Genomic DNA, 27,627 nt, shown 5'->3' with positions numbered 1-27,627 from the left:
AGGGGCACTTGATAGCCTCCCAGCCAAACCCGTCAGCCTCACCTGTCAGAGGCTCCAAGATCTACCAGTAGATCCTGATCCACTGTCTGGTGACCACCACATTAGGAGGAGCTACGGCAAATGATGCCAACAGCTACTATCTAAGCCGGTAAGTCTTCTTTGCTCTCTAAATGGCAGGCACTTCCTCACAGCTGCCAGGTTTGGGGCAGCTGCATGTGACATTTCATGAGTTATATGAGCTAATCTGGATAATTAGAAATCATGTGCGTATGTTCATAAAGGGGGAAGTTTGGTATGGCTGATTTCCGGAGAGGCTCTCTCAGGCTGGGGCTGTATGTCTAGTGGAGAAGCCTGGGGTTGCGGTAGCTGGCTGAGGGAGTCTGGGACCACCACCCTGCTCCTGCTGCCATTCCCTGCTCCTTGTTGGGATTCAGCAATGAGAGGGGAACAAAGAGGCTGAACAGGGCCTGTGGAGCAGACACCAGCAACCTCTCAAGACTGCCGTCCATCTTGGACATTCAAGGTGTGTGCATCAACAATGACCGACAGCACTGCTGGATGAAGGAGCATTACATGAAATTTATGACACCAGGATGCCCCATGACCAGCCCACTTTTCTACTGCAGCCAGGGACAGCCTAGGATTCTTTTTGATATCTCCCTTGCCTTAAACATTTGGAGACTGGAAACTACATGTTCTCATTGGAGAGTCCTCAAATGGCTTGTATTCCCTTACTGGTCTTCTGGAGGCTGCGCCTGTTGACTTTCATAGAAAAGCACAAGACTCAGCTAGTCATTTACTACTGGAAACCAGTGCTCCCAAGTCACTTAGGCACTTTAGAAAACCCCATCCTAGTATTTTGGACTGAAATATGGGAGAGTTCAGTATAAGACTATGAAGGGATTTGTGGTGGGGTGAGGGGAAAGAGATCCATCAAGATGTAGACTTATTTCAAAATAAGCTGTTTTGGAAGATCTAATTTTGAAGGAAGTATGATACACACAAAATGCATTTAGAAATAGCTGAGCACTATTTTGAAATACAGCAGCTACACAAAAGAGAGCCTATTTCAAAATAGGGCCATTGGACGCACTATGGCTTAGTTCAAAATAGGTTCTAAATTCTCTGTCTACATAGCTACATTGAAATAGGGGCTATTTCAAAATAGGTGCTACTCCTCATAGAATGAGGTTTACCTATTTTGAAATAAGCCTACTGCTATTTCAGAATTATTTCTAAAGAGTGGTTGCCTTGTAGAGATGCTAGCAAAGTTATTTCAAAATAACTTGTTATTTCCAAATAACTTCTCATCTCCTCTCTTTGTGTTATAGAGTGTATAAGTAGAACATTTATAAATTAAATAATACTAGCAATTAACAGTAGAAGGGATTTTTGTCTCTCTGGAGGAATGAAACCATTGTTCTCTTTTTTGATCAGTTTATAAGGGGAAGGGAACCAGTGGCCACTCTTCATTAGCATTCTGTGAAAACAAAAAGAATGGCTTGACACGTGATGCAGAGAAATCATTCCGATTTGAAAAGAGTGTACACACTGGGCTCAGGTGACTCTGGAAGCAAACGAGCCAACAGTGCACATTGCTGTGTAACAGCCAGTTTAAATTAACTGTGTTTATTTCTGAAACAAATCTTAATGTCTGCAGGCCACTTTCTTTTGCCAGTCAGCCTGTTTCCAATGCAAGCTGCTATGGGTGCGTGCACACACAGAGAACAGGCCGAAGGCTCTAACCGTCAGTATTTGGGCCTTCAGCCGCATGAAAATGACAAGGGAAGTGAAATGGGGCTGCTGATTAACTCCAGGCCATTTCATTCCTCTCTGTAACTGAAGCGATCACTGCTGCTGTGCCTCATCACAGTCACAGATGTGCATTTTTCTCCTCTGCCACCCGAGTGTTTTTTAGCTAACGTGCCTCAGGTTGTTGGTGCACTTGTGTGTTGGTTACAGGGAAGGGAAACTGCAATGTAGGTACAGCACCATGAAAACAGGGATGTCAATTAATGACAAGCAGCTAGTGGGAGGGACATAAAGGTGGCACTAGCCAAGGGAGGGAGGTAACGCTTCCCATGTGAGCCTCCCTGCATGATTTGTTCTTGCCTCCTGCCTGTGCTGTCCTCAGGGCTTTTTACCTGGTGAGGACAAGGGACATGCTGTCCTCACCCAGATACTCTGGCCACGCTGCCTGCGTGAGATGCTTCCCATTGCAGCAGAGCTGCCTGGGGGAGTGCAGCCACTGCTCTCCAATGGGCTGTATCTTAGGTCAGTGGCGTAGCTGGAATAGGAAGAGGAAAAGCTCTGGCCCTGCCTCTTCCTTTCCAGCTCTGCTGCTGCCCTCCCCTTCAGTGTTTTACAGAGGAGCGCATGTGACCATGTATGCCCTTCCCAGATGTCCCCCTTGGGCCAAGGTTAGCCCAACAAATTGTACTCAGATCATTCCGCCTCCTGCTCTGACAGGCTCAATAAGAATTCAAAATTTGGCAGTCTCACCATGTGATGGAATCAAACACTTGTCCCCTTAAGGCTAAGCACTCCAGGGGAACTGTGACTACAAGGTTGCTACCCTTCAGGAGAGGAGCAACCATAGCTTAGTTCCTGTCAGAACTACGGCGCAGGGCCCCGCTGAACTCAATGGGAGATTTGCCATGGAGTGGGGTCAGGATTGCACCCCTGGCTGCTGTTTGATCTTTTGTGAAATAAGGGAAAGGCAAAAAGTAATGCAGAGAAGACAAAGGGAAACCCAAATTCTTCAAGCAGATAGGAAATAAATATTTCTAGAATCTTGACAATGACTTGTTATCTTTTAGTTGGTAGAAAATTTGGCAGCTGTTCTAGGAGCTCAGGGTGATGGATAATTGAGTCCTGTGTCTGACAGTGGCCAGCACCAGACACCCTAGAGAAAGATAAAATAATTGCCTTTTTTCCCCTGGCTTAGACCAGGACCAGGAGCTGAGGTGAAGTATTGGGCCAGATCTACTGCTGGTGAAAATGCTGAATGGTGCAGCTTCAGTTAGACCACCTGAGGACTGGACCATTGAAAAGAAAAGCCAAAAAATCATAATGTCTCTGGCCTGAGCAAGCCCACAAAATAGTCGGGGTGAAATCCTGACTTTCCAGAAGTCAGTGAAAGTTTCTGTATTGGACTTGAGTGGGGTCAGGATTTCACCCTAGGAGTTTACAGCAGCTGAGGCTCTGGAGCACAATACTTATAACAGGGAAAATGTTTTCGAACCTTAAAAATAATTTACATAAAGTCAGGGGCAAAGATTTGCCACAACTCTGATTCATCCCTCCCTGATTACTGATGTCCATATCTTCATTATTAAGACAAAATTAGAGAACACCCGGCAGTTAATTTTTTGTTCTCCTGGTTATTTACCAGGCCTGGAATGAATACTTGAGTCAGACTTGGTTGACACATAAATCTTCTGACCGTGGAGGCATTTCAGGTTCACATAGAGAGTGATTAATTTAGAGAAAGAAAATCAAACCAAACCACACCTAACAAATAGGCTGGTGACAAAGTGAACCCTATTCTTATGTGCTAATCAGGTAGGTTTTGGTATAAGCTCTTCATTTTGACTACCTTTCAGACAACAAAAAGGAGTGCAGGATAGCTGAGAAGTTCTCTCTCTGACTCACAACAACATGTACGTAGTAACAGAGAGAAAGCCGTGTTAGTCTATATACTATCAAAACAAAAAAAAGCAGTCCAGTAGCACTTTAAAGACTAACAAAATAATTTATTAGGTTATGAGCTTTCGTGGGACAGACCCACTGTCTGCCTTTGTTTCAACATGTACGTGTTAACTGTACAAAGCCTTGAAAGCTGGAGCACAGCTGTACTCCTCATCTGCTATAGGTTGCAGAAATTAGACACACTCAGGATTAGTAAAATATTATGCAAAGGTTTAGGGACTCCTGAGTGTTAAAATAACAATTCAACCTCACCTTAACCCAGCACAAACAGGAATTGAAGGATGAGTAGCCCAAAGCAGGCATGGAAAATTGACTCCACAGTGGCAGAGACTTCCTGCTGCCCTCAGAGACCTGATCACTGTAGATGTATCTACTTAGGCATCAGAATCTTCAAGTCAATTGAGTGTTTATAAACAGCCCATTTTCAAGTGTGGACGATCTCTGTTTCAGCCAGCTTAGGAAACTGCAGACGCGTATAGCTAGTGTCCCGCCTTTACTCTTCTTGATAACACAGTTGGTCATGATAGGCAAGGGAAAAGTTTGGGAAGCATTTCTGGGCAGTCTAATGTCTGAATGAGATTCTGACGCAGTGGCAGAACATCAGAAACCTTGCACGTTATAGTTCACTATGCTTCACACACACACACTCTTCCCAAAGATAGCTTATTACACCCATTGTCTCTGGCAGTGTTCCCTGTAAGCTGAACACATGGCTGGCTACCCAGGAGAGATTCAAATGCCACCACACTGATTAGCAGAGTGCCCACTTCTGTGTTTGTACTGGTGGTGCACATTGCACTTACGTTGGTGCATATAACAAATTTATTCTGCACACAGATGGGGCAAAATAGAGGAAACACTGGTCTTTGGTGAACTAGACCGCAGCAGTAAGCTAGGCAGCTGTTTCCAGTGCTCCTCTCCCACTATCTCTAAATGGCTATGCACACACACAGAATTACACCTAGCTTTTACTAAGTTGATTCATGGCCTTTGTGTTCTTTTTGAGAACATCCCCACAGTGCTTCAGAGGAAGAAATGTGGGAATGAATGCACAGAGCACTTACTGGTGGAACACGGAGAGGCAACCTGTCACATAATAGTAACTCTACAACTTTTTCTATAGGTATTCAGGCTCTTCTTGACAACATGGAGCCCAGAGGCTTGCAAGTATAGATGGAGATCAAAAGGAGGAACATACGTCTCTTGATCAATGTTTGTTTCATGCCCTGAGCCAATCTGGTTTATGGGACACTACTGAGCTCTGGGGAAATCTCTTTGGTAAGTGACTGAGAGAACTACTTTGGCAAGATGTAGATGGATACGGAATAGGGGAGTACTCACAAAACCTACACAACTCATAGTGGACCACAAGCTAAATATGGGTCAATAGTGTGACACAGTTGCAAAAAAAGTAAACCTGATTCTGGGATGCATTAAAGAAGTGAGTAAGACATGAGAAGTCATTCTTCCACTCCACTCTGTGCTGACTGGGCCTCAACTGGAGTAGTGTGTCCAGTTTTGGGCACCACATTTCAAGAAAGATATAGAAAAAAAATGAGACAGTCCAGAGAAGAGCAACAAGAATGATTAAAGGTCTAGAGAACATGAGCTACGAGGGGAGGCCGAAAAAACTGGGCTTGTTTAGTTTAGAAAAGAGAAGGCTGAGAGGGGACATGATAGTGGTTTACAAGAACTTAAGAGTGTTACAAAGAGGAGGGAGAAAAATTGTTCTCCTTGGCCCTCAATTGAAGCAAGAGAGATTTAGCTTGGAATATTAGGAAGAACTTCCTAACTGTCAGGGTGGTTAAACACTGGTATAAATTACCTAAGGCAGTCGTGGAATCTCCATCACTGGAAATATTTAAGAGCAGGTTAGAAAGACATCTATCAGGGATGGTCTAGATGGTGCTTGGTCTTGCTGTGGGGGGAGGGGATTACACTCGATGACCCTTCGAGGTTCCTTCCAATTGTAGTGTTCTAGGGTTCTAAATCTGGTGAACCTTGAGATGCACAACTGGCAGAGTATAATGACTGCAATTATATTTTCAGTACAGTGGAATTCAAAACGTGGTCTTCACCCTCAAAGCACGATTGACTGTTATCTTACCTCAAATCCTATGTGCTGTGTTCTTAAGATTTACTTTACCTGTGTCTCTAACAGCACTGCTAAAATAATTCTCCTTTGTACCTTTGGTTTCCACAGAAATCCTGGTACATCCTTTAATTAGATTTTGTTCCTGAGAAAGCCTAACGGGTTATTTTTCACTGTCCTAACAGTTATTTCTTTTTTATGTGGATCACTAGATAGAGCAACTGGGCATTCCAACCTCTTCAGAGCTTCCTTTAATGTGCCAGCAACCTTGTCCACAGAGGGAAAATAACTAGAAACTTACATATTCCTTGCCATTAAGTTTGTAGGTACAATTACATAATAATCCCACTCACCTTACTGTAGTAATGGGAGCACTAAAGGCCACATTTTCAAAATTGTATTTTGGGCTTTCCGAGAAAAAAATATACTTTTAACATAAGAAGGCAAAGCAAAGATTTAGCTAATATTTCCCTGTTTAGTCATTTATGTCAGCATCTTAAGAAAATTCCTTCAGTATTGCTTCTGCAATTAAGGCCAGATTCTGCTCTCATTTAAACCAGTGTGGGAATCTGGCCCAATAATGTTTCCAGAGTAGAAACTGAGTAAAGACCTCAGGAACTAAAATGTTATAGATCAAAAAATGATAAATATTGAATTAACCCTGATATAAGGTAGAATCACTTCCAGAACAAAAAAAGATTTGAAAAGTTATTGACCGTTAAATTCTTGAGCCAATGACAGCTCAGAGAGCAGGGTGATGGATTAATTCAGTCCTGTGACTTACAGCTGCAAAACGTGACCAGGTTCTCTGTGTTTCAGCTACAGAGCTCAGGTTGGGTCTCTCTCATGGCCACTAAGCAATGTACAGCGTGGTGATAAAAGCAGAGCCTAATAGTAAAGCCAGCCCTATGGCATCACTTTAAAAAGCAAAAAGCAATTCCAGGAACAAAGCTACCCACGTTTTGCCCCTATTTACAATGTCTGTTAGGTCGATTTACTGCTACATTCCACATTGCCTCTTGGGCAGGAATTGTTGCTGCAGCTGCAACATGATGGCACATTGCAAGAAACACACAGAACGTGCCACAGAATTGCTATCACGAGTCTCAAAACAGGGTGGCCAGTCTGTCACCCTGAAATGGAAAATACACACGTGGCCTGGCAGCTGACAGAGCACCAATGCCAGGTGTCAGTTTTGTCCTCAAGTGTATCTAAACCCCCTACAGAAAGAGATACCAACTGCACTCACTGGTGCTTTACTGCTGTCTCCTCCCTTTGAAACGCCTTCGCTCAGCTCCACCGGGTACTGTATATTGTCTCTTAAAGTCCTCTGGTAAACTGGAAAGGTTGAGTATTATTACACCAAATGGGGCTCTCTGAGCCTGATCAAGCAAAATGCAGTAGTTGATAAATCTCTCGGGCTGCCTTGGGTCCAACTCTAAGGTTTAAGGCTCTGAAATGGAGAGTGTCTTGGTCTATACAGCATGAAGCCTTTGATAGGGACATTCCTATGTCCCTCAGAGCACATCTAGTGCCTGTGTACTAACTCTGTGGATTTTATTGTAACCATTGCAGTTAGGAGACCGGGTATGGTAGACAGAAGTGCATAACAAAGTACAAGGTACCAAAGAAAATAGCCAACAGCTGAAAGCTTGATTGAAAAAACCTAAACAAGGCAGAAACACATCAAACAAGTACCCTCTTGGAGTGGAGAGATAAAGAACTTTTTCACTGAATGCACCAACTAAATGGAATGGGTGGGTGACTGAAAAGCAATAATTAAAAAAAATGAAGTCAAAACAATTTCTCCAGTTTCATTTGATAGATATTTCACGTTTACCTGAGAGACAGAGGGTAAGAGAAATTAAACCCTCATCAGCCTGATTCTCTCCTGCCATGTAGAATAGGGCCCCAAGCTGGAGGAAATGAGAAACAACACTAGATATTTCATTGAACTGTCCCCTTAAGGCTGTGTCTCAATGAGGTAAAAGTACAGTGGGGCACAAATGTCCACAGTTTATGACCTCTTGAACTTCGGGAAAGTTGAGATCTGAATCTGAACTATGCAGCAAGGTTCCAAAGCACAGGGAGAAACAGATTAGGCCAAGAAATACAGTGTCTACTGAGACTGCTATTGAGGGTGGTGCTTGCAATGATAAGAAATATTGATGTGGACTCATTTCATATATGTCACCAAGCTGCTGTCAGATGGAAATGGCACTTGACTGTCTTAAGCTGAATTTTGATCGGCAACTGAGAAGTGAAGGGCTCTTTTGCACAATTACCTCTATCCGAATGCCCTTAAATGTATAGATTGGGGGTCAGCAACCCTTCCAAGAAGGAGTGTTGAAATCTGACCTTTCAACCTCTATGCACGGTCTGAGTACAGGTGACACTTTATAAAGTCATTAATAGCCCTACTTACAACAGCTTCATTAATAAACAAAGATGCAGAGCTTTACCGTGTAGGCAGTGGTTGGCAGCATTAGCCGGTTGTTTGTTAATCCACAGGCAGCAGGAGGGGCATGTTTTTGACCCCGGTACAGATTAAGCCATGAAGGGGTCTAGTCTGATTTAATGTCTACCACAGTTCACAGAATCTCACTTAATTACCCGTGTCTGGAGCTCAGCAACTTGTGTTTGACGACATCCAGAGAGGAAGATTCTACCATGTCCCTTGGCAGTTTGTTCCAACGATTAATCATGGTCACTGTTCAAATCATGTGTCTTATTTCTGACTGTATTTGGTCTGGCTTCAGCTCCAGCCATCAGATCTTGCTATGCCGTTCCCTGGTAAAGAGCCCTTTCAGGACCCAGTGCTATCTCTCCATGAAGTGACAAGCCAAAATCGAGTCAGCTGACCAGACCAGACTGTGTTCTTTCACTCTTGTGCTGTAAGGCACTGGTTTTAAAACTTCAAATCATCTTAGAGGCTTTGCTTTACACTTTCTCTTGGTTTTTTACACCCCCTTCCTCATGAAGTACACTAGGGCCTGAGGCCGAAGGCTGAAATGTTTTGTCTGTAAGCAAGGCAGGGAGAGAGAGATGCTTCCAGGGTCAGGAATTTTAACAATTAAAAAACAAAGTCATTCTTAAGGTAGGGAGATTTCTTGGTTAATCACCAGGACATTATCCCTTTAAGATATTCAGTGACTTATACCAGAATGGCTAAGAGAGCAGCTGCAATATTGTTAAACAATGAGCAATTTGATCCTAAAATGCCTGGTTAAGTCATAGTCCCTGGGGTAGAACAAGAACAACAATGTGTACATACATACATCTCCAGGAGTCTCCCCATAACCTCACTGGATGCATGGGATACTTTACTTTCCTTCTTCAGTCAAGAGAGCTGTAGGGGAAGCAGTGACATACTTAGAATGTGGCTTGGAGATTTCACGAGAACAGCTGTGCCCTCTGTGCATGCTGAGCTGAAGAACCATAGCATCACTGTTACTCAGGAAAGTCACAAGAAGAGTCACTCTCCTGTTTATTTTCCAAGTATTAAACAATGAATACTATGGAAGGGATGAATTTGCTGTACCGCCTTCACACCTGATCTGTGAAAGAATTGATGGCTTTTTTTTTGTAATACAGACTTATTTATTTTGGGGTCAGTATCAGAGTGGCTGAAATCATTATTTTAAACAAATTTGTTATCAGTTAATCATCAGCTAGCTCAAAACATGATCAATTGGGTCTGAGGACTCTCTGCGTAGTGCTTTGAGGGTGGGGCTGAGGGTGGTTATGATAGGAGGAGGCAAAGCCTATGCCGGGCTATGGTCCTATTCTCTACCCTTTCCTTCAAGCTAGCAGAAGCTCAGTTGTGGTGCCCGCTGGAGGCTAGCAGGATGGCACTGGGCATGGTGGGCAGGGGATAGCCCCATGTTGGGGCTGACACTGAGGCCAGCTGGCCACCTGACTGGTACCAGATCTGGTGCTGAATCTGGCTGGAGGCCTGGCACTGGGGGATGAAGCTGGGGGTGGTCTGGGCTGGTGTGGCTAGGGCTCCTCTGGCTGCATGGGAGGGGGCACTTAGCTGGTGGAGGGGGGCAGATGCTTGAGGCTCCCATGGATGGGGTGCTGCGGATGGATGGGGCCTTAGATGGAAGGGGTGTGGCCATGTGGCTAGCCTCCTCAAGGTGGGAGCCCACCCAATGCCCATAGTCTGGTGACATTCAGGTATTTCATCTTATGATGTGAAACTGATAGCAAGAAAGATTTGGCCTGATTGGTACCAGGATAGGAGAAAACTCAAAAGTGATTTTGCAGGCAGTTCCTTTCCCACTGACTCAGTGATAAAGCAGCAGTATGGAAGACTCAGGTACCCTAGGCTGCAGTGTCTCCTTGGTGAAATGTAAAACTGGGGTCTTAACCAGCTGTCACCGTTACAGATCTCAGGGTATGTTTTATCAGCTTAGGGATGTTAGCTTCAGTGTCCTAGCCTCATTCAAGTATGCAGTATTTACTTTCTGTCTCTCAATTAGATACTTCAATTATGGCCTTACATTGTGCTGAGGTGCTGTGCCTGGAAAAAATGGCTGATGCATTTCTCTTTAAATGAGGGTAAAGTGATACCTGCATGTAAATGAGCAGTTTGGATGGCATTTTGGAATTCTTCTGGATAACAAGTAGTATAACAGTCAGATTTCATTATGTCACCACGTTGGAGCTTGTCTCATGCGAGATACAATGAAAGGACATTGTTAGACTGAATCCAATATAATCCAGTGCAGTTTTTATTGGTGCTGCTATTGAGTAATTGGCGTTTCTCTTTCTTGGCAGTCATTCGAGAACAAGCAGGAAGTCTTCATATCACCCTCCTATTTGTGAGGCTGTGGATGAATACTTAGGAAGACATTTGTGCGTGACTTCTTGTAACATGAGGAGACTGTTGCACTGTAGCCACCACATGATTCTTGACCAATGCATGGGATCCATAGTAACTGGGAGTCTCCTGTCTGCTGAAGCCTTCATCTGCTTTCACAGCTGTTGCAGTATTACCCCTGCTATTTTCCACCTGTTCTGCTGTTGAGGACGTTTAGGATCATTCTTCATCTGGACCCTCCCCATTGACCTGATCACCATGGGTAACCCTGCTGGGAGTACGAGACTCCCTGTGGCATTGCTCTCGGGTTCTTTGGAACATGCAAGCCCACTCCACAACAAGGTGACAATCCGGAGAGTGGGACTGGTGTTTTATGCACTATGTCATTAGCTTTTCAATCACTGAAAGATGATGGGAATATTAAGTGTTTAGTTTTCCCTTGCGTTGTAGAGCCATGAGGATCCTCTCCCCAAACACATGAAATTCTGAAAGAAATTTGGCTCTGATTTTCCTGCTGGGCTTTTCGTTATCATTGGGTGATTCTCGTTCTGTGGCTGCACCAATCTAATGGATTCAGAATAAAGTGCGATTTAAAGCATATCTACACAGCAAAGAAAAACCAAGGACTTGCTTGTGCCAGCTGACTCAGGTTTGCAGAATTCAGGCTGCAGGGCAGTTTCATTACTGTGTAAATTTCAGGGTTTATGCTAAAGCTGACACACTGGGGTCCTCTCACCTCATGGGGCCCTATAATCTGGGCTCCAGATCAACCTGGACAACTCTCTGGCAATCATAAAATCATAGAACTGGAAGGGACATCAAGAGGTCATCAACCCAATGCAGGACAAAGCAACATCTACACTACCCCTGGCAGGTGTTTGCCTAACCTGCTCTTGAAAATATCCCAATGATGACGATTCCACAAGCTCCCTAGGCATTTTATTCCAGAGCTTAACCAATGTAACAGCCCCAGCTCCTGAGATCTGCCAGCCCAAGTCAGCCAGCACCGGCCATCCTTTTCTTCTTTCCCACACAGACATGACCTCAAAGGTCTTAAGTGCTTCCAGGCATGGCAACCAGTTGATACAATTTGTACTTTCCAGGAGCTGAGGTTGTTTGATTGTGTACACCCCAGCATCACCACACACAGGGACAGGGTCAGGCCAGAGGGCTATCTTACGAGGGGAGAGAGGCAGCTCTTAAAAGGAGAAACAGCCCTGGCTAATCAGGAGTTACTACAGGCAGAGTGGGAGCAGTGGGAAAGAGGCTGCTATAAATCAGTTAGGGCCAGCTGATCCCACCTGAGGCTGCTACTGGCCTTTTAAAAAGCCTTTCCCCAGTGGGGAGAGGAGAGAGAGTAGAAGGGAAGGCTGGAGAGAGGAGAGGAGATTAGAGTGGACGAGGAGAGGGTTACACAGTGCTGTTTGGATACCAAACCCACCCACTGCTAAGCCCACCCCTACCTAGGTGTAGGAGCTATTGGACCCTGAGTTACACAGAAGCAAAGGAAAATGCCAACACTAACAGAGACATTGGGGGAGATGAGGAGCTCCCCCAGGGAGTGTTTGGGCTCCCTGCCACAGGTAACTTTAGAGCTCAGCTGTAGGCTGGAGAAGGACTGATTACTCAGCCCAGTCAGACCAGGGGGCTCCTACCCACTGCCCTTTGAGCCAAGAGACCAAGTCTGAGCCCAAGGGTCTGCAGCACTGTGGATAGAACAGAGGTCTGGGGCCCAGGATTGGCTCTGATCTACCACAATACATGAAATAGCACATAGGACTGGATTTTTTTCCTCAGGCATACAGGTGCAAATCCAGAGTATCACTATTCAGATCACTTATATTATGTCAGGACATAAGTGATCAAAATCTGGCCTGTGCAATGTGTTTATATGTGAGGAACACATATTGGACAGGATTAAAAAATATCCAGAGATAAATTGTGCAATTTAGACAGAGCCCTGTTTGGACAGCAATGCAGACCCAGCTTAACCAGGAGAAGGGGGCAAGAGGATGGCAGCTCAGGAAGCTTAGTGTGATTGAGGCAGGGTTTATCTGTGCTGGAGATTTGCTTCCCCGATGTTGGAAGCAGCAGACATAGCGGTAGTGCCCTCACGTGGGCTACACAAGTGAGGCTGCCATTTTTGCAAGCCCTCCAAAGGCTGATCTCAGTCTGGCCCGGACATCAAAAGGCTTTGTCATACATAGAAAGTTAGTGAAAGATGCTAGGAGGACCACACTGGAGTCTCAGTTTCTTCACAGAATAGGTACAGAACATAAAGCAGCAATGCAAACTTCTCCACATCTACTGAGAATTGGACTGTAACCACTCACATGTTTCTTCTAGGCCTCCCAGCATGCTCCAGGGGGTAAGGATTTCCATACCTAACTTCTGAGAGCCGGATATGGAACCAACAAATTAGAAGTAGACCATTCTAGTCATGCCCACATCCCCGGGTCACCTGCTTATCCCAGGCTTCATCCACATCACATGATAAAGAGCCAGATACAAATCTCACCTGTAGAAAGCTCAGCAGGATCAATGTTTGACGGAGACAGCAATAATTACAACAACCACCAGCAGTATGGCCATTCCAGAGAAGAGAAGGCAGCACTTCATCTTCCTAGCTCTTTGCTAAGAGAGAAAAAAGGAAACAGATAAAGACTGTATTTTCATGGGATGGTGCAGAGAAAATGTATGCAGATAGAACACTACACTTTGATTTCCACTTCCAGGACTTGCTGAATCACATGCAGGATGCTAAGCTACAGAAGACATGCCTGTTCCTCAGTACAAATCCAACATCTGTGCAACCTCATCAGGGAAAGCTCTCCCTTGAAAGCAGACTGATTTCTATTCAGATTAAGGTGAAAAATAAGATTTTTGTTTCCAGAAGTTGTAGCCTTGATGTCCACTTTTGGCTAAAGCAAATGAAAATGAGGTAAGGTAACCAGGCAAGAAAATTACAGATGAAATTCAGTGTTGATAAATGCAAAGCAATGCACACTACAAAACATAATCATAGCTATACATAGAAAATGATGGTGTCTAAATGAGCTATCACTGCTTAAAAACGAGGTCTTGGAGTAATTGTGGCTAGATCTTTGAAAGCATCTACTCAATGTGTAGCACAGCAGTCAAAAAATCTAACACACTGCTAGGGACCATTAGAAAAGGGATAAATAAGACAGAAAATACCATAAAGTCACTATGAATTCATAATATGCCCACACCATGAATACTGAATGCAATTCTGGTAACTGCATCTCAAAAAAGATATATTAGAAATGGAAAAAGTACAGAGAAGGTCAGCAAAATAATTCAGGCGATGAAAAAGCCTCCACATGAGAAGAGATTACAAAGGTTGGGATAGTTTTTCTTACAAAAGAGAAAACTAAGAAAACACAGAGGTAGGTAAAATCATGAATGGTTTGGAAAAAAGGCAATTAAGAAGCGTTATATAGCTATCCACATAAAGAAGGAAAAAAAAGTCCAAGGGTCACCCCATGAAATTAAAAGACAGCAAGTAAAAAAAAAGAAGGAAATTTTCACACAACACACAGTCAACCTGTGGAACTCATTACCAGGGAACGTTGTAGGAGACCAAAAGCGTAAGTGGATTCTGAAAAGAAATGAATACGTTTCTGGAGGATCAGCCCATCAGTGGTCATTAGACCATATGGTCAGGGATGCAACCCCATCCTCTGGCTGTCCCTAAACCTCTGACAGCTAAAAGCTGGGACTGGATGACAGGGGATGGCTCACTAGATAAATTGCCCTCTTCTGTCCACTCCCTCTGAAGCATGCAGTACTGCACACTGTCAGGGTATGTCTACACAGCAAACTTATTTCAAAACAACAGCCTTTATTTCAAAATAACTCTGCGAAGCTGTCTACATGTGCACGCTACTTCGAAGTAGTGGCACTAACTTCAAAATAGCGCCCATCGCGGCTACACGCGTCGGGCGCTATTTCGAAGTTAACTTCGACTTTAGGCGGCGAGACGTCGAAGTCGTTAACCTCATGAGGGGATCGGAATAGCACCCTACTTCGACGTTCAACGTCGAAGTAGGGACCGTGTAGACGATCTGCGTCCTGCAACGTCGAAATTGCCGGGTCCTCCATGGAGGCCATCAACTGGGGGGGTTGAGAGATGCTCTCTCTCCAGCCCCTGCGGGGCTCTATGGTCACCGTGGGCAGCAGCCCTTAGCCCAGGGCTTCTGGCTGCTGCTGCGGCAGCTGGGGATACATGCTGCAGGCACAGGGTCTGCAACCAGTTGTCGGCTCTGTGGATCTTGTGTTGTTTAGTGCAACTGTGTCTGGGAGGGGCCCTTTAAGGGAGCAGCTTGCTGTTGAGTCCGCCCTGTGACCCTGTCTGCAGCTGTGCCTGGCACCCTTATTTCGATGTGTGCTACTTTGGCATGTAGACATTCCCTCGCAGCACCTACTTCGATGTGGTGCTGCGCAACGTCGAAGTTGAACATCGACGTTGCCAGCCCTGGAGGACGTGTAGACGTTATTCATCGAAATAGCCTATTTCGATGTTGCTACATCGAAATAAGCTATTTCGATGTTGGCTTCACGTGTAGATGTAGCCCTAGTGTCTACACAATGCAACTGCTATTTTGAAAATATTTTGGAATACTAGTTGGCTTATTTCAAAATAATTCCATCATAAATAGTGCTTATTTTGAAATAGCCACTTTGAAATAGGGGCTGTGTAGACAGGGGATAGAACCTATTTCAAAACAAGCCATAGTGTGTCCAATGATTCTATTTCAAAATAGGCTCTCTTGTGTGTAGATAGCTATTTTGAAATGTATTTTATTATAGCAGCTTTCTTCTGAAATAAGCTATTTTCCAGAATAGCTCTACTGGAATAGCTTGTTTCAAAATAAAGCTGCTGTGCAGACGTACCCTCAGAATAAGGGCAATGGCCTAGATGAACCATTGCTCTGACCCACAGTGGCCATTCTTATGTTCTTAGGTATATCCAGTATCTTCCACAGAAATAATACTGCCTTTATTTATTTATAACCTCTCTTGTGAGAGAATTTCTTATTCCCTCTTTAACTAGATAGAATAAACTTGAAGGTTGATATTGTTTTTTTTCTGTGGGGGGTGTTATGGCATGGACAAAGACCTCAAGCTCTGTGCTGGAGGCCTGTAGCCTTTGTACAACCCTCTCCAGAGGAGTAAGACATAAGCCGTGTCTACACGTGCACGCTACTTCGAAGTAGCGGCGCCAACTTCGAAATAGCTCCCGTCACGGCTACATGTGTTGGGCGCTATTTCCATGTTAACATCGACGTTAGGCGGCGAGACGTCGATGCCGCTAACCCCATGAGGGGATGGGAATAGCGCCCTACTTCGATGTTCAACATTGAAGTAGGGACCGTGTAGCTGATCCGCGTCCCGCCACATCGAAATAGCGGGGTCCGCCATGGAAGCCATCAGCTGAAGAGTTGAGAGACGCTCTCTCTCCAGCCCCTGCGGGGCTCTATGGTCACCGTGGGCAGCAGCCCTTAGCCCAGGGCTTCTGGCTGCTGCTGCCGCAGCTGGGGATCCATGCTGCATGCACAGGGTCTGCAACCAGTTGTCGGCTCTGTGGATCTTGTGTTGTTTAGTGCAACTGTGTCTGGGAGGGGCCCTTCAAGGGAGCAGCTTGCTGTTGAGTCCGCCCTGTGACCCTGCCTGCAGCTGTTCCTGGCACCCTTATTTCGATGTGTGCTACTTTGGTGTGTAGACGTTCCCTCGCAGTGCCTATTTTGATGTGGTGCTGCCCAACGTCGAAGTTGAATGTCGATGTTGCCAGCCCTGGAGGACGTGTGGACGTTATTCATCGAAATAGGCTATTTCGATGTCACTACATCTAAATAAGCTACTTCGCTGTAGCGTGCACGTGTAGACATAGCCCTAGAGAGGTCTCCAGGTAGGCTGGAGCATCTGCAGGAGGAAGTGGCCAATCAGGAGGCAGGAAGGCTTTTTCAAAAAAAGGACCTGCAGAGCATCTAGACATGCTTTTTATTCAAAAGAAGCTTTTGAAAGATGCAGCCACTGATAGGGGAGAATCATCTGCAAACCCACCATATCCACTTCCTGCAGGATCAGTGCTTTCCCTGGAAGAGTTTTCAGTGCTGATCAGAGCTGAACCAGTAGAGCATATGACAGCAAAGGCTGGAGCAGTTTGAATGAGAAACAGCTGAGGCCAGTGCTATTAAGCCCAACCAGCAATGACTTAAGTGAGGACCTTGTACTTTCTCCATTAGTATGACAAAGGGGTTCCCCTTTCTCCTTACGAGGTCAGCCTTGCGCTAACTCACTTAGAAGCTTACAGAATGCCAGTTTGCTAACGGCCTCACTCCCTATTGGTTATGCTGGAGGCTGTAATGGAAAGGACAAACAAGACCCAATTTGTGTAGAAAAATCTTTGTATTTTTGTTGTTGATTCTGCTGTAAAGCAGCCAATGCCACTGACCTCCACTGGTAATGGAGGGATGGCAGGTTCTCCATGTGTCTTGCATTCAGCTACTTGGGAACATCAGCAATTCACCTCTTGGCAAATGCAACACAAAAACGAAAGCTGCAACTATTTTGTCAAACCAATTTCTTCTTTTGTATGGTATTTCTTGAAGACATAATGTGGGGTGGAGGGGCAAATGAAATAATATTTGGCTGGGGAGCTGACAGCATCTGCAGGCCTCTGGACAAAGTGGGGTGGGGTGGGGGGGCTCTCTGCTCCTGGAAGGGAGGGACCTCTGGTGGAAGGTGTGGGGCCTGGGCAGCTGACCCCTACTCCACCCAGAGCATTTCTCACTAACAGCCGAGTATGTCACAAGCATGCATTCATTTATCATCATGACACCCGCAGGAGGTGAGATGTTGATCCCATCTCCATTTTACAGAGGAGGAACAGAGTCAGACAGACAGACTGATGCCAACATTCCCAAAAGCATCCACTTATTCGGAGAGACCAGTTTGAGACACCAAAGATCTGATTTTTCAGTGAATTTAGCACTTTATAAGCCTTGGTATGTTCAAACTACAGCTCCAACAAACTTCATTCCCACATCTCAGCTACCTTTGAAATGGAAAAAAATCCAGCTACCCCCCCAAGGCCAGCATGCTGCAATCCCAAAGCTCAACCCCAATGCAACTCTGCAAGCTCCAGCTCCTACAACAGTCCCTTAGCGTGACTCAGACCCTCTCTCACATCGCCGTGTGCTGCGTTTGTGTGTTGCTTGGCAGACAACTGTTGCCTTTTCAATAGTTTTGACCTGTAATCCCTGAAACTGTGGAAATGGGAATACTGCCCCATCTTTAGCTGGAACAGAAATTTTAATATTAGGATCTCTATGCAGTGTGATAGTAATACAAATCTTCAGACCCATGCAAAAACAAAAAACAAAAAAACCCACCAAAACAAATAACAAACGGAAATTATTTTTGTGACTTCTAGCAAATTCATTAAAAATCCAAGCCAGGCTAGTCAAATACTGGCCAGGTGACAAACCCGCCTCCTGTCCTGCCTCCACCCCATCCCACTGTGCAATCTCTCACCTCTTACCACCTGGCTGCCTGGAGGACCACGTTCAAGAAAAGTCCTGCTGCTTAGTTCCCACAGCCCCAGGATGGAGCATATTCAGTTGCTCTCTGAGCCATATGCAGTCCAGTTTGCATGTGGGAGCTTTATTGGCATACAGAAGGCTCAATGTAGATGGAAGCTTCATAGAATTTAGCTGCCAAGAATCTCCACTGAGTACGTGCCAACTAGATTTTTTTCAGAGGTTTACAGTTCAGCCAATTTTTTGCTGGAATGGCAAAAGGCACCATCCTGCCATTAATGCAATCCCCCCTGCCACATTTCATGTTAGTCTTCCGAAGCACAGAGGCACTACAGCTTCTCAGCACTATGAATTTGTAACATGGGGAAACACAACATTTCCCCTCATCTCTTTCTTGAAAGTGCCTGAATTGTTTTAGCTGAAATGTAAAACAAACTAAATGAAGCAGCAAACAGCAACCATACGCCAAATAACCATCATCTTTAGACAGATACCTAGAATGGAAAATTTCATCCTGAAGTGTGGCAAAGTTTAAGCAGGACTTTATAATGAAAAAAGGTTGGGTAACATTTCCTAGAGGCAGAGCTACCCAGCTTAGTGTGGGCATCAGATGATCTAGAACATTGGAAGTGGAAGAATGGGTCTTACCCTCTTGTGGGCAATAGATGTCATTCAAATCCAATGGTTTTTAAGCCTATTATAATAATTGCTGTTTCTGCATCAAGCAAGAAGTGCTGGATGAAACTGACTAAAATATTTTTATCATATTAGAGGAAGAAAAAAATGCAAAAAATATCCAAAGGAAATAACAGATTTTAGTAGTTATTGTTTTGCTTTAATCTCGGGATTTATTAATAATGTGTGATAGGTAAGGACATATTTTAAGCTTGAAAGTGCCCTATAAACACACATTTGAAACAGTGAATACTACACAGCAGCGAAGAAGTCAGTGAGGCTATTTAGGGACATGGTAAAAAGTGCTTTATAGTGACATGAGAGGTGGATGTAGCTGTGAGCCTGAAAGAATCCTTTGCCTTAACATTCAACAGAAGATGCTGTAGGTCACATCCTACAGGCTGGAATCTATTTATCTGTGGGAGGGGAGTGAAATGTTAAAAGTCTTTTTTAATTATGCCACAACAGACAGTTAAGCAATTAGAACCATTAAAAGCTGCTGAGGCACTGGGTCCAGACGAGTGAGTTACATCCTGGAATTTTTTAGGAAAATACAGTTGCAGAGGCAAAAGAAAACGTTTTTGTTGTTGAGAGTTTCAAAAGCTTGCTTGGAAGGGATAATCGAAAGGTAGGGCTGGAAAGGACTTTGAGAGGTCATCTGGTCTGGTTGTTTGCGCTGAGGCAAGATCAAGAGCATCGCTACAGCATCCCTGACAGTTTTGTCGAATTTGATCTTTAAAACCTCCAGTGACAGAGATTCCACAACCTCCTTTGGAAGCCTTTTCCACAGCTTAATTACCTATATGACCAGAAAGTTTTTCCTAGTCTTGAACCTACATCTCCAGAGTTGAAGATGATGGCTATTATGGGTATGGCCAAGGCAATGGAGGACAACTGATCACCACCAATTGAGGTGAGGGAGGGAGGCAGGGATAGTTCAATGGTTAGTGCATTGGCTTTGTAAACCCAGGATCACAAGCTCAATCCTTGAGGGGAGATTTTAAGGGTCTGGGGCAGATTAGATTTCAAAAAACAGAAGTGTCAGGAATGGTGACAGGTCCTGCTGTGAGTGCAGGAAACTGTATTCAAGAACCTTTCAAAGTACCTTCCAGCACTCTGAAATACATACATTGCTTTTATAGCACCCTTGAACTTATTTGAAGACTATCTGTCCCCCTCTCATCTTCCTACAACTAAACATGCCCCATTTCTTAACCTTTCCTCAGAGGTCAGGTTTTCTAAACCGTACAACATTTTTCTTCTTCCCCTTTGGGGTCTCTGTCCAATTTGTCCACCTATTTCCCGAAGTGTGATGGTTAGAGCAGGACTCTGTTCTCCAGCTGAGGCCTCACAAGTGCTGAGTATAGAGGGACAACTACATCCCGTGTCTCTCAGAACATCGCCATTAATGGACCACAAATGAGAACAGAATATTTTACAACTTCATTGTTGACTCATGTTCAATTTATGATCCATTATAAGCCCCGGTATGACCACTAGGATTGGCACTTCCCATTTTGTGGTGGTGTAAGTGATACATTTTTTCCTTTCCTGAGTGTAGGGATTTGCATGTCTTTATTGATTTTTTTATTTCATACCATTTCTCCAATTTGTCAAGATTATTTCAAATTCAAATCCTATTCTCCACAATACTTGCAACTTGCCTCGGCTTGGTGTCATCCACAAATTATGTAAGCATACTCTCCACTCCATAATCCAAGTCATTCATGAAAAAGGGTGATTAGTACTGGACCCAGGACAGACCACATTAGATACACTCCTCAACCACAGTTTGCCTGTGAGCCACTGATAACTACTCTTTGAATATGGTCTTCCACTAGTGTGGAAAAAGTGAATAAAGAATTATTTGCTTGTTCCTATAACAAAAGAACTAGGGGTCACCAAATGAAATTAATGGGTAGCATGTTTAAAACTAGCAAAAGGACATTTTTCTTCACACAACACAGAGTAGGCCTGTAGAACTCCTTGCCAGAAGAGGTTATGAAGAGCAAGAATTTAACAAAGCTTGAAAAAGAACTAGATAAATTCATGGAAGTTAGGTCGCTCAATGGCTATTAGCAGAATAGGTAGGAATGGTGTCCCTAGCTTCTGTCAGAGGCTGGAAATGGATGTCAGGAGAGGGATCGCTTTGGTGATTACCTGCTCTGTTCACTCCTTCTGGGGCATCTGGCATTGGCCTCCGTCAGAAGACAGGATACTGGGCTAGATGGACCTTTGGTCTCACCCAGTGTGCCTGTTCTTATTTCTTTTAGTCAGGTATGCATTTACTTTACAATAATTTCATCTAGAGCACACTTGCTTAGTTTGTTTATGATACCATTATGTGGGATTGTGTAAGAAGCTTCACTAAATCAAGATAGATCACGCCTGCAGCCTCCTTCCTATGTACTACACAAGTAAGCTTTTCAAAGAAGGAAATCGGGTTGGTTTGGCATGATTTGTAGTTCAACAACATGGATTTCTCATTACTTACACTCCTGATGTCCTCCAGGACTATGTCTTCACTAGAGCGATCTGTTGACAAACTTTACTGTCAGAAGATCTCGTCTGACAAAACTTCTGTTAAGAGATTGCAGGCAGACCACAAAGCAGATTGAAAAAATCATCTGCTCTGTTGACAGAGAGCATCCGGACTGCCTGGCTGCTCTCTCAACAAAACAGCCAACTGGAAGCACAGCAGGAAGGGTTGCCCGGTGTCCTGAAAGCCCTGTCTGTAGACAGAAGGTCCCCCGGAACATCCAGACTGGCTTTCTGTCAACAGATCTCTACCAAGAGAGGTGTTCTGCCTCATAGGGGAATGTGCCATGTTGTGTCGATTTACTGTCGACAGATCGCCTTGGAACGCCCTAATGTAGACATAGCCAAGGTGCTTACAAAGTGCTTGTTTAATAATCCGTTCCAGAATCTGTTCAGGTATCAAAGACAGACTGGTCTATAGCTCCCCAGGTCATCAATGCTCCCCCTTTTAAGCATCAATACTATATTTGCCTTTCTCCAGTCCTCTGGGGTGTCACCCAGGCCCTACATGTTTTCAATGATAATTGCTAATGGTTTCAAGATTGCTTCAGATGGCTCCTGAATCACCTGGAGGGAATTTCAAGCAGGCTTTACTGGCCTGAATTCATTCAAGGCTTGTCTACACTGCAGAGTTTTGTTACCAAAAAGTAACTTTGGCAATGGAACAGCAGAGGTGCATGCACAGCAGTGCCACTGTTGGCAACAATATTCTTCAGTTTCAGTGACAAAATAAAACCACCTCGACAAAGGACATAAACCTTTCTGCAGAAAACCTAGAGCAACAAAACCTTCATTTTGAACCTGGAGTCTCAAATTCACAGCTTGCAGGCCATCCTCAGCTAGAGCAGTTGCACAATCTGGCCCGGAGTGTACTAATAGGCAGGGACTGTCCATTCCCAATACCCAAGCCCTGCCCCTTCCTTCCATTGCCCCACCTTTGCACCCTGTCTTCCAAGAGACATGGATTGGGGGCTTATGGGGGGGTGGGGGCTGGTGCAAAGCGGCAATGGCAGTTGGGCCCACCTGCATTCTCTGTGCAGCATGGTCCAGCTGATTATGAGAGCTGGTTGGGAGAGGCACAGAATGGAGTAGACATCACTGAAGGCTCTCTTCCCTAGCCCCACCCCTTCTGTGTCAGGCCCCTCACCTTTCTGAATCCCAGAGAGAAGCCCCCTTCACATTGCTCAGAGCCTGGTGAAGTCCGTCACAGCCCTAAATGTATGAAGCACTATGACTGCTCCAGGACTTCACCCTTCTCCTTCACACTCCTACCCTTTCATCAGATGTCAAAACCTGGGGCACACCCTATTTACCACCAGAGCTTTACAACACAATGGCTATGTCTACACTAGCCAAAAACTTCAAAATGGCCATGCAAATGGCCATTTCGAAGTTTACTAATGGAGTGCTGAAATACATATTCAGCGCCTCATTAGCATGCGGCAGCCGCGGCACTTCAAAATTGACGTGGCTCGCCACTGCGCAGCTCGTCCATATGGGGCTCCTTTTCGAAAGGACCCCAGCTACTTAGAAGTCCCCTTATTCCTATGAGCAGATAGGAATAAGGGAACTTCGAAGTAGCCGGGGTCCTTTCGAAAAGGAGCCCCGTCTGGACGAAGCATGCAGCGGTGAGCCGTGTCTATTTCGAAGTGCCGTGGCCGCCCACATGCTAATGAGGCACAGAATATGTATTTCAGCGCTCCATTAGAAAACTTCGAAATGGCCATTTGCGTGGCCATTTCGAAGTTTCTGGCGAGTGCAGACACAGCCAATACCTCTCTCTCAGGGCAATAGGAAGAAATAGTGACCTACTTTCTGAACAGCAGTTCTGAAAACAATCCTGGTGCCAAGCAGAGAAGCCATTCTTAGTCTTTCCTCTTTCCAAGCAAACAAGGTTACAACGATCCCATTGTGTTATACTAGCTGTAAGATTTTATGCATGTTACACAAAATTTCCAACCAGAAAGCCCTGGCTGATGATGACCAAGGGAGAGAGGAATTTAAAGCACTCCAGTAATATTAAAAGATTTTATGGATGGCACAAATAATCACTTGAAAAACAAAGAAACCTCTGAAGATTTATCCATCATACAAAACTCTGTCTCCGGCATCCCAACCCTATCCTGAAAATATCACCGTGAACTTAAAAAGAACACTCATTCACACAGTCTGCAGTTTGTCATGATGGAGTTTTTTAAGTGCCCCTGTTGGGTAATGAAAACTCACCTTCACTGGTTTACAAGTAGCAGTTTCCTTTGCTTCAGGAGGGCAAAAAAATACAGTATAAGATGGCCCATTTTATATGCAATCTATAAAGGTATCAGAGGGGTAGCTGTGTTAGTCTTTATGCACAAAAACAAAGAGAAGTCCTGTGGCACCTTACAGACTAACAGATTTTTTGGAGCATTGAGCTTTCATGGGCAAAGACCCACTTCATCAGCTGTATACCTATGCATCTGACAAAATGGGTCTCTGTCCACGAAAGCTTATGTTCCAAAAAATCTGTTAGCCTGTAAGGTGCCTCAGGACTTCCCCTTGTTTTTGCAATCTGTATAAGAATCTGAAGTTTAGACTCTACAGTCTTAAAGTAGGTAAGAATGTCCCTACATGAATAACACTAATATTTGGACTGCTCGTGTTCAGAGATGTTCACCAAAATGAGTTAGGAGTTCTCAATCTCGCCCTAAGCACATTGTGAGCTTCTAGATATTCATGTCAGATGATCGGAGGTGGGGCTGGGGAAATGACACAAACATACAACTATAACTTACTACATCTCTCAACTCAGTGACTTCCCTGCGCATTGTGGGTAATCAGCACATATCAGGATCAGGCCCTTTGTGAACTCAGATTATTAAAATCCTCAATTACAATAAAAACTGAATTATGAGAAACTGATTTGCAGATAAAAGATTCCCAGGTATCATTTTACTATATTCCATTGTATTTGATAAGATCCTTTAGTCGGGCTGTACAAAATCCTACCTTATAAGGTCATAAACAAGCTGTGTTACTTAAAGTGAACAGAGGAATTTAACCTTTAAAGTGTGCATAAATTAAAACACATTCACCAAATCTGGTGACCTTCATGATATACCTTCTTAAAAACTGATATAAATATGCTATTAAATATCACTGCTTTTGAAGAGAGCTATAAAAGGCCAATACCATCACTATGCACCTTTCAGTGTATTTAAATGAGAAGGAAGCAGCCTGTATGTTTATGAGACTATAACATTTCAACAGGAAAAAGCTGTCCTGCACCTACCTGACAGATATAATATTGGTTGATTTTGTGCCAGTTATTATTTCTCCTATCCCAGACATTAATCTGTATCCCGTGGACTAATTTATACTTTTCCCCCACAACTTTGCCTACATACCGAACACTTTGTACCTGACACTGCTCCCTTGCCTTCTTCATTTCCTCAGGGCTACACAGCTTGTTCATCTCCTACGAGCGTATTATAAACAGAGCTGGTAGCTTGTCTGATGCTTTCCACTACAAGATCCTTCTCCAGTTCCATGTAACATTGCCAAAAATTAGCTGTTCAAGCTGAAATTTCCATGTGGAGTGTTTGCTTCAGACTGAATTTTGAAGTTTCTGGTAATGTGTTTCAACAAACTTCTAAGAATAAGACTGAAAATGAAGGGGCCAAGATCCTAATTATACTATGAAAGATTCTGATCGCAGTCTTTGTTCAGAAACTTTAAAATAGGTCTAGACAAAGCAGGCCTGAAGATCTGGGACTTAGCTGAACAATAGATAATACACAGCACAGATTGCAAAACAAGGCTTTGTTTGTATAACTAGGCATAAAACAGGAGCTGAGACAGTATAACCTCGGGTGTGAAAGCAGTAATTGGGACTTACTGGGCTTGTCTATACTTGCCCCCAACTGCAAAGAGGGCATGGTAATTGGGGTGATGAGAGATTACTAATGAAGTGCTGCGGTGAATATGCAGCACTTCATCAGTCTAATTCTCCCCTGCGGCAACTTCCAAGAGTCATGCCAAAGTGCTGGCATGCCGCGTAGTTGTGGGCACTTCGAAGTGCCCGTGCTCCTTCAAAGGGCCTTTACTCCCCAAAATTTTGAGGAGTAAAGGCACTTTGAAGTAGTGCGGGCACTTCAAAATGCCCATGGCTACATGATGCCAGCACTTCGAAGTTGCCGCAGGGCAGAATTAGCCTAATGAAGTGCCACGTATTCACTGCAGCACTTCATCGTAATATCCCATCGCCCTGATTAACACGTCCCCTTCGAAGCTGGGGGCAAGTGTAGACCCAGCCATTGTGAATTATAGACCCATAACTTACTATTGAGGGCCTGGAAGTCTGTGCCCCAGTTGAGGGAGAGAGAAGATTGTGTCTTTGACTACGAGCCTAAGTTCAGGAAAAGTTCTAAACATGCCATTTTAAGTGACGGTGTCTCCCCCTGATAGATGGCGATGTGAGCCCAGAAGGGGTAGCATTGAAAATTGTATGCTATTACCAAAGTTATGCATTGCTTATTGTTCTTTCTTCTCCTCAAGGCCACAAGGAAATGTACCTGTGGGAGTGCCACCTGTCATTCCTAAAAACCTGGAACTGGAATTTAACCTATTTTCTATAAGAGAAAACTTAAGGGATAACACCTTTGTATTCACATGTAAACATGTAAACCTGAGCCATGGGCGGAGCACTTATGTAATCATTTAGACTACTGGCTTATTGTGCTCATTATGCCTTCCTGCTAGCATCTATCTAGGGGCTCAGAAACTCCCACCCTGTCACATCTCTCTGCCCATCGGCACCCTATATATCCACTGTAATCAGCTGTTTGTCAGTGTCACTGAGCCTAATAAGAGGACACTCTGCCAGCTGTGCATAATAAAGGCCTTGTGCTTGACTACACAGTGTCAAATTTCTGTTACATCAAGGAGAACCACATTATTTTCCCAATATTAAATATCCTTGCAAGACTTAATTTAGAAGCTCCAGTGCCTCCTTGCCTAGAAGCAGGTACAGGTTGAACCTCCTTTGTCCAGCACCCTCAAGAACTGACGGGTGCCTAACAAGAGAATTTGCTGGACAACTGGAGATCAATATTGTCCGCCAGCATTAGCACCACTTCTACCGCTCATTGGGCTCTCAGAAGACGCTTAGGGTTAAATTACTGCAAAATAACAGCACAGAACACCGAGAGCCAGGGCTGGTGGCTGGAAACAAACTTTCTGAGACTGCAGGAAACTAGGCCACACCCATGATAAGTGGATATCCAGCTAACTGAAATCATGCCCGATGATGCATGTTGCCAGATGAGAGACTGCTGGATAAGCAAATTTCACCCTGTGTTTGAAATTTGACTGGAGGTTCTCTGTTTGCCAGAAGCTGGGAATAGACGAAAGTGGATGGATCACTTGATGATTACCTATCCTGTGCATGCCCTCTGAAGCACCTGGGATTCACTAGTAGTACTGGAGTGGCTGAATTCTTGGTCTGATCCAGTACAGGCGTTCTTATGTTCCCTGTATCAGGGATGCACTTTTTTGCTATTTCTATGAAAAATCACCTAAATCTAGCTAAGTTATGAGCCTCTGTAAAATCTCACACATGATCTATTGACAATTTCTGGCATCTTTGCAGAATTTAGCTGCCAAAGACCAACGTCATCAGATGCCTGAACTGGAACTTACAGAGGCAGGCATAAATATACTCACACATGAAAAGGAGGTTTCTCACATTTATCTTATTAAGTATTAACATCAGCACTAACAAGGCCAATTCAGGCAGGGTTGGGGAACAGGGGCAGGGGAATGGGGTGGAGGAACACCCTGACTTCAGCACTACCCTGCACTCTTCCTTTGGAAGGAGAATCCTAGGAGCAGCTTGCCTGCAGACAGAACAAGGGTGTGGGGGGGCCAGGAAGGCAACTGAACACATGCTTCTGGCTGTAAGTCTGCACACTCTGTTGATCAGCTGGGCAGGCCAGAGATCAGATTGAGCCCCCAGGGCTGATTTTGCCCACCCCAGTTGAAAAGCATTGATGATGTTCTGGGGACCATAAGCAATGGTCAGTGGTGTTCAGTTATGTCCCTTGTTGGAACAGTCCATTTGTGACTGCAGAAAAAGCCTTCAGACTATAAAACTCCTCACCACATAAAGTCCCCCCCCCAAAAAAAAAGATCATATTCTGCTAATATCACTGCTTCCAGTGAGGTGTAGGGTTGGCAATCAGTTG

The 27,627-nt window shown here is 44.4% G+C and overlaps 1 protein-coding gene across 2 annotated transcripts in view; it reads right to left on the bottom strand.

The window, feature by feature from the left end:
* The window catches only part of TSNARE1 (t-SNARE domain containing 1), a 751,229-nt gene that overhangs the window by 62,561 nt on the left and 661,041 nt on the right, over positions 1 to 27,627 (bottom strand). For both annotated transcript variants that reach the window (XM_074986589.1, XM_074986590.1), the window contains exon 14: positions 13,147 to 13,262. In XM_074986589.1, the coding sequence (XP_074842690.1) occupies positions 13,167 to 13,262 (96 nt within the window). In that variant the 3' untranslated portion in view covers positions 13,147 to 13,166. The remainder of the gene's footprint in view (positions 1 to 13,146; positions 13,263 to 27,627) is intronic.

Source organism: Carettochelys insculpta, chromosome 2, assembly GCF_033958435.1.
Source record: "Carettochelys insculpta isolate YL-2023 chromosome 2, ASM3395843v1, whole genome shotgun sequence".
NCBI classification, from domain to species: Eukaryota; Metazoa; Chordata; order Testudines; family Carettochelyidae; genus Carettochelys; species Carettochelys insculpta.
The sequence above is the reverse complement of the archived record's forward strand: the minus strand, read 5'-3'. Positions and strand labels throughout refer to the sequence as shown.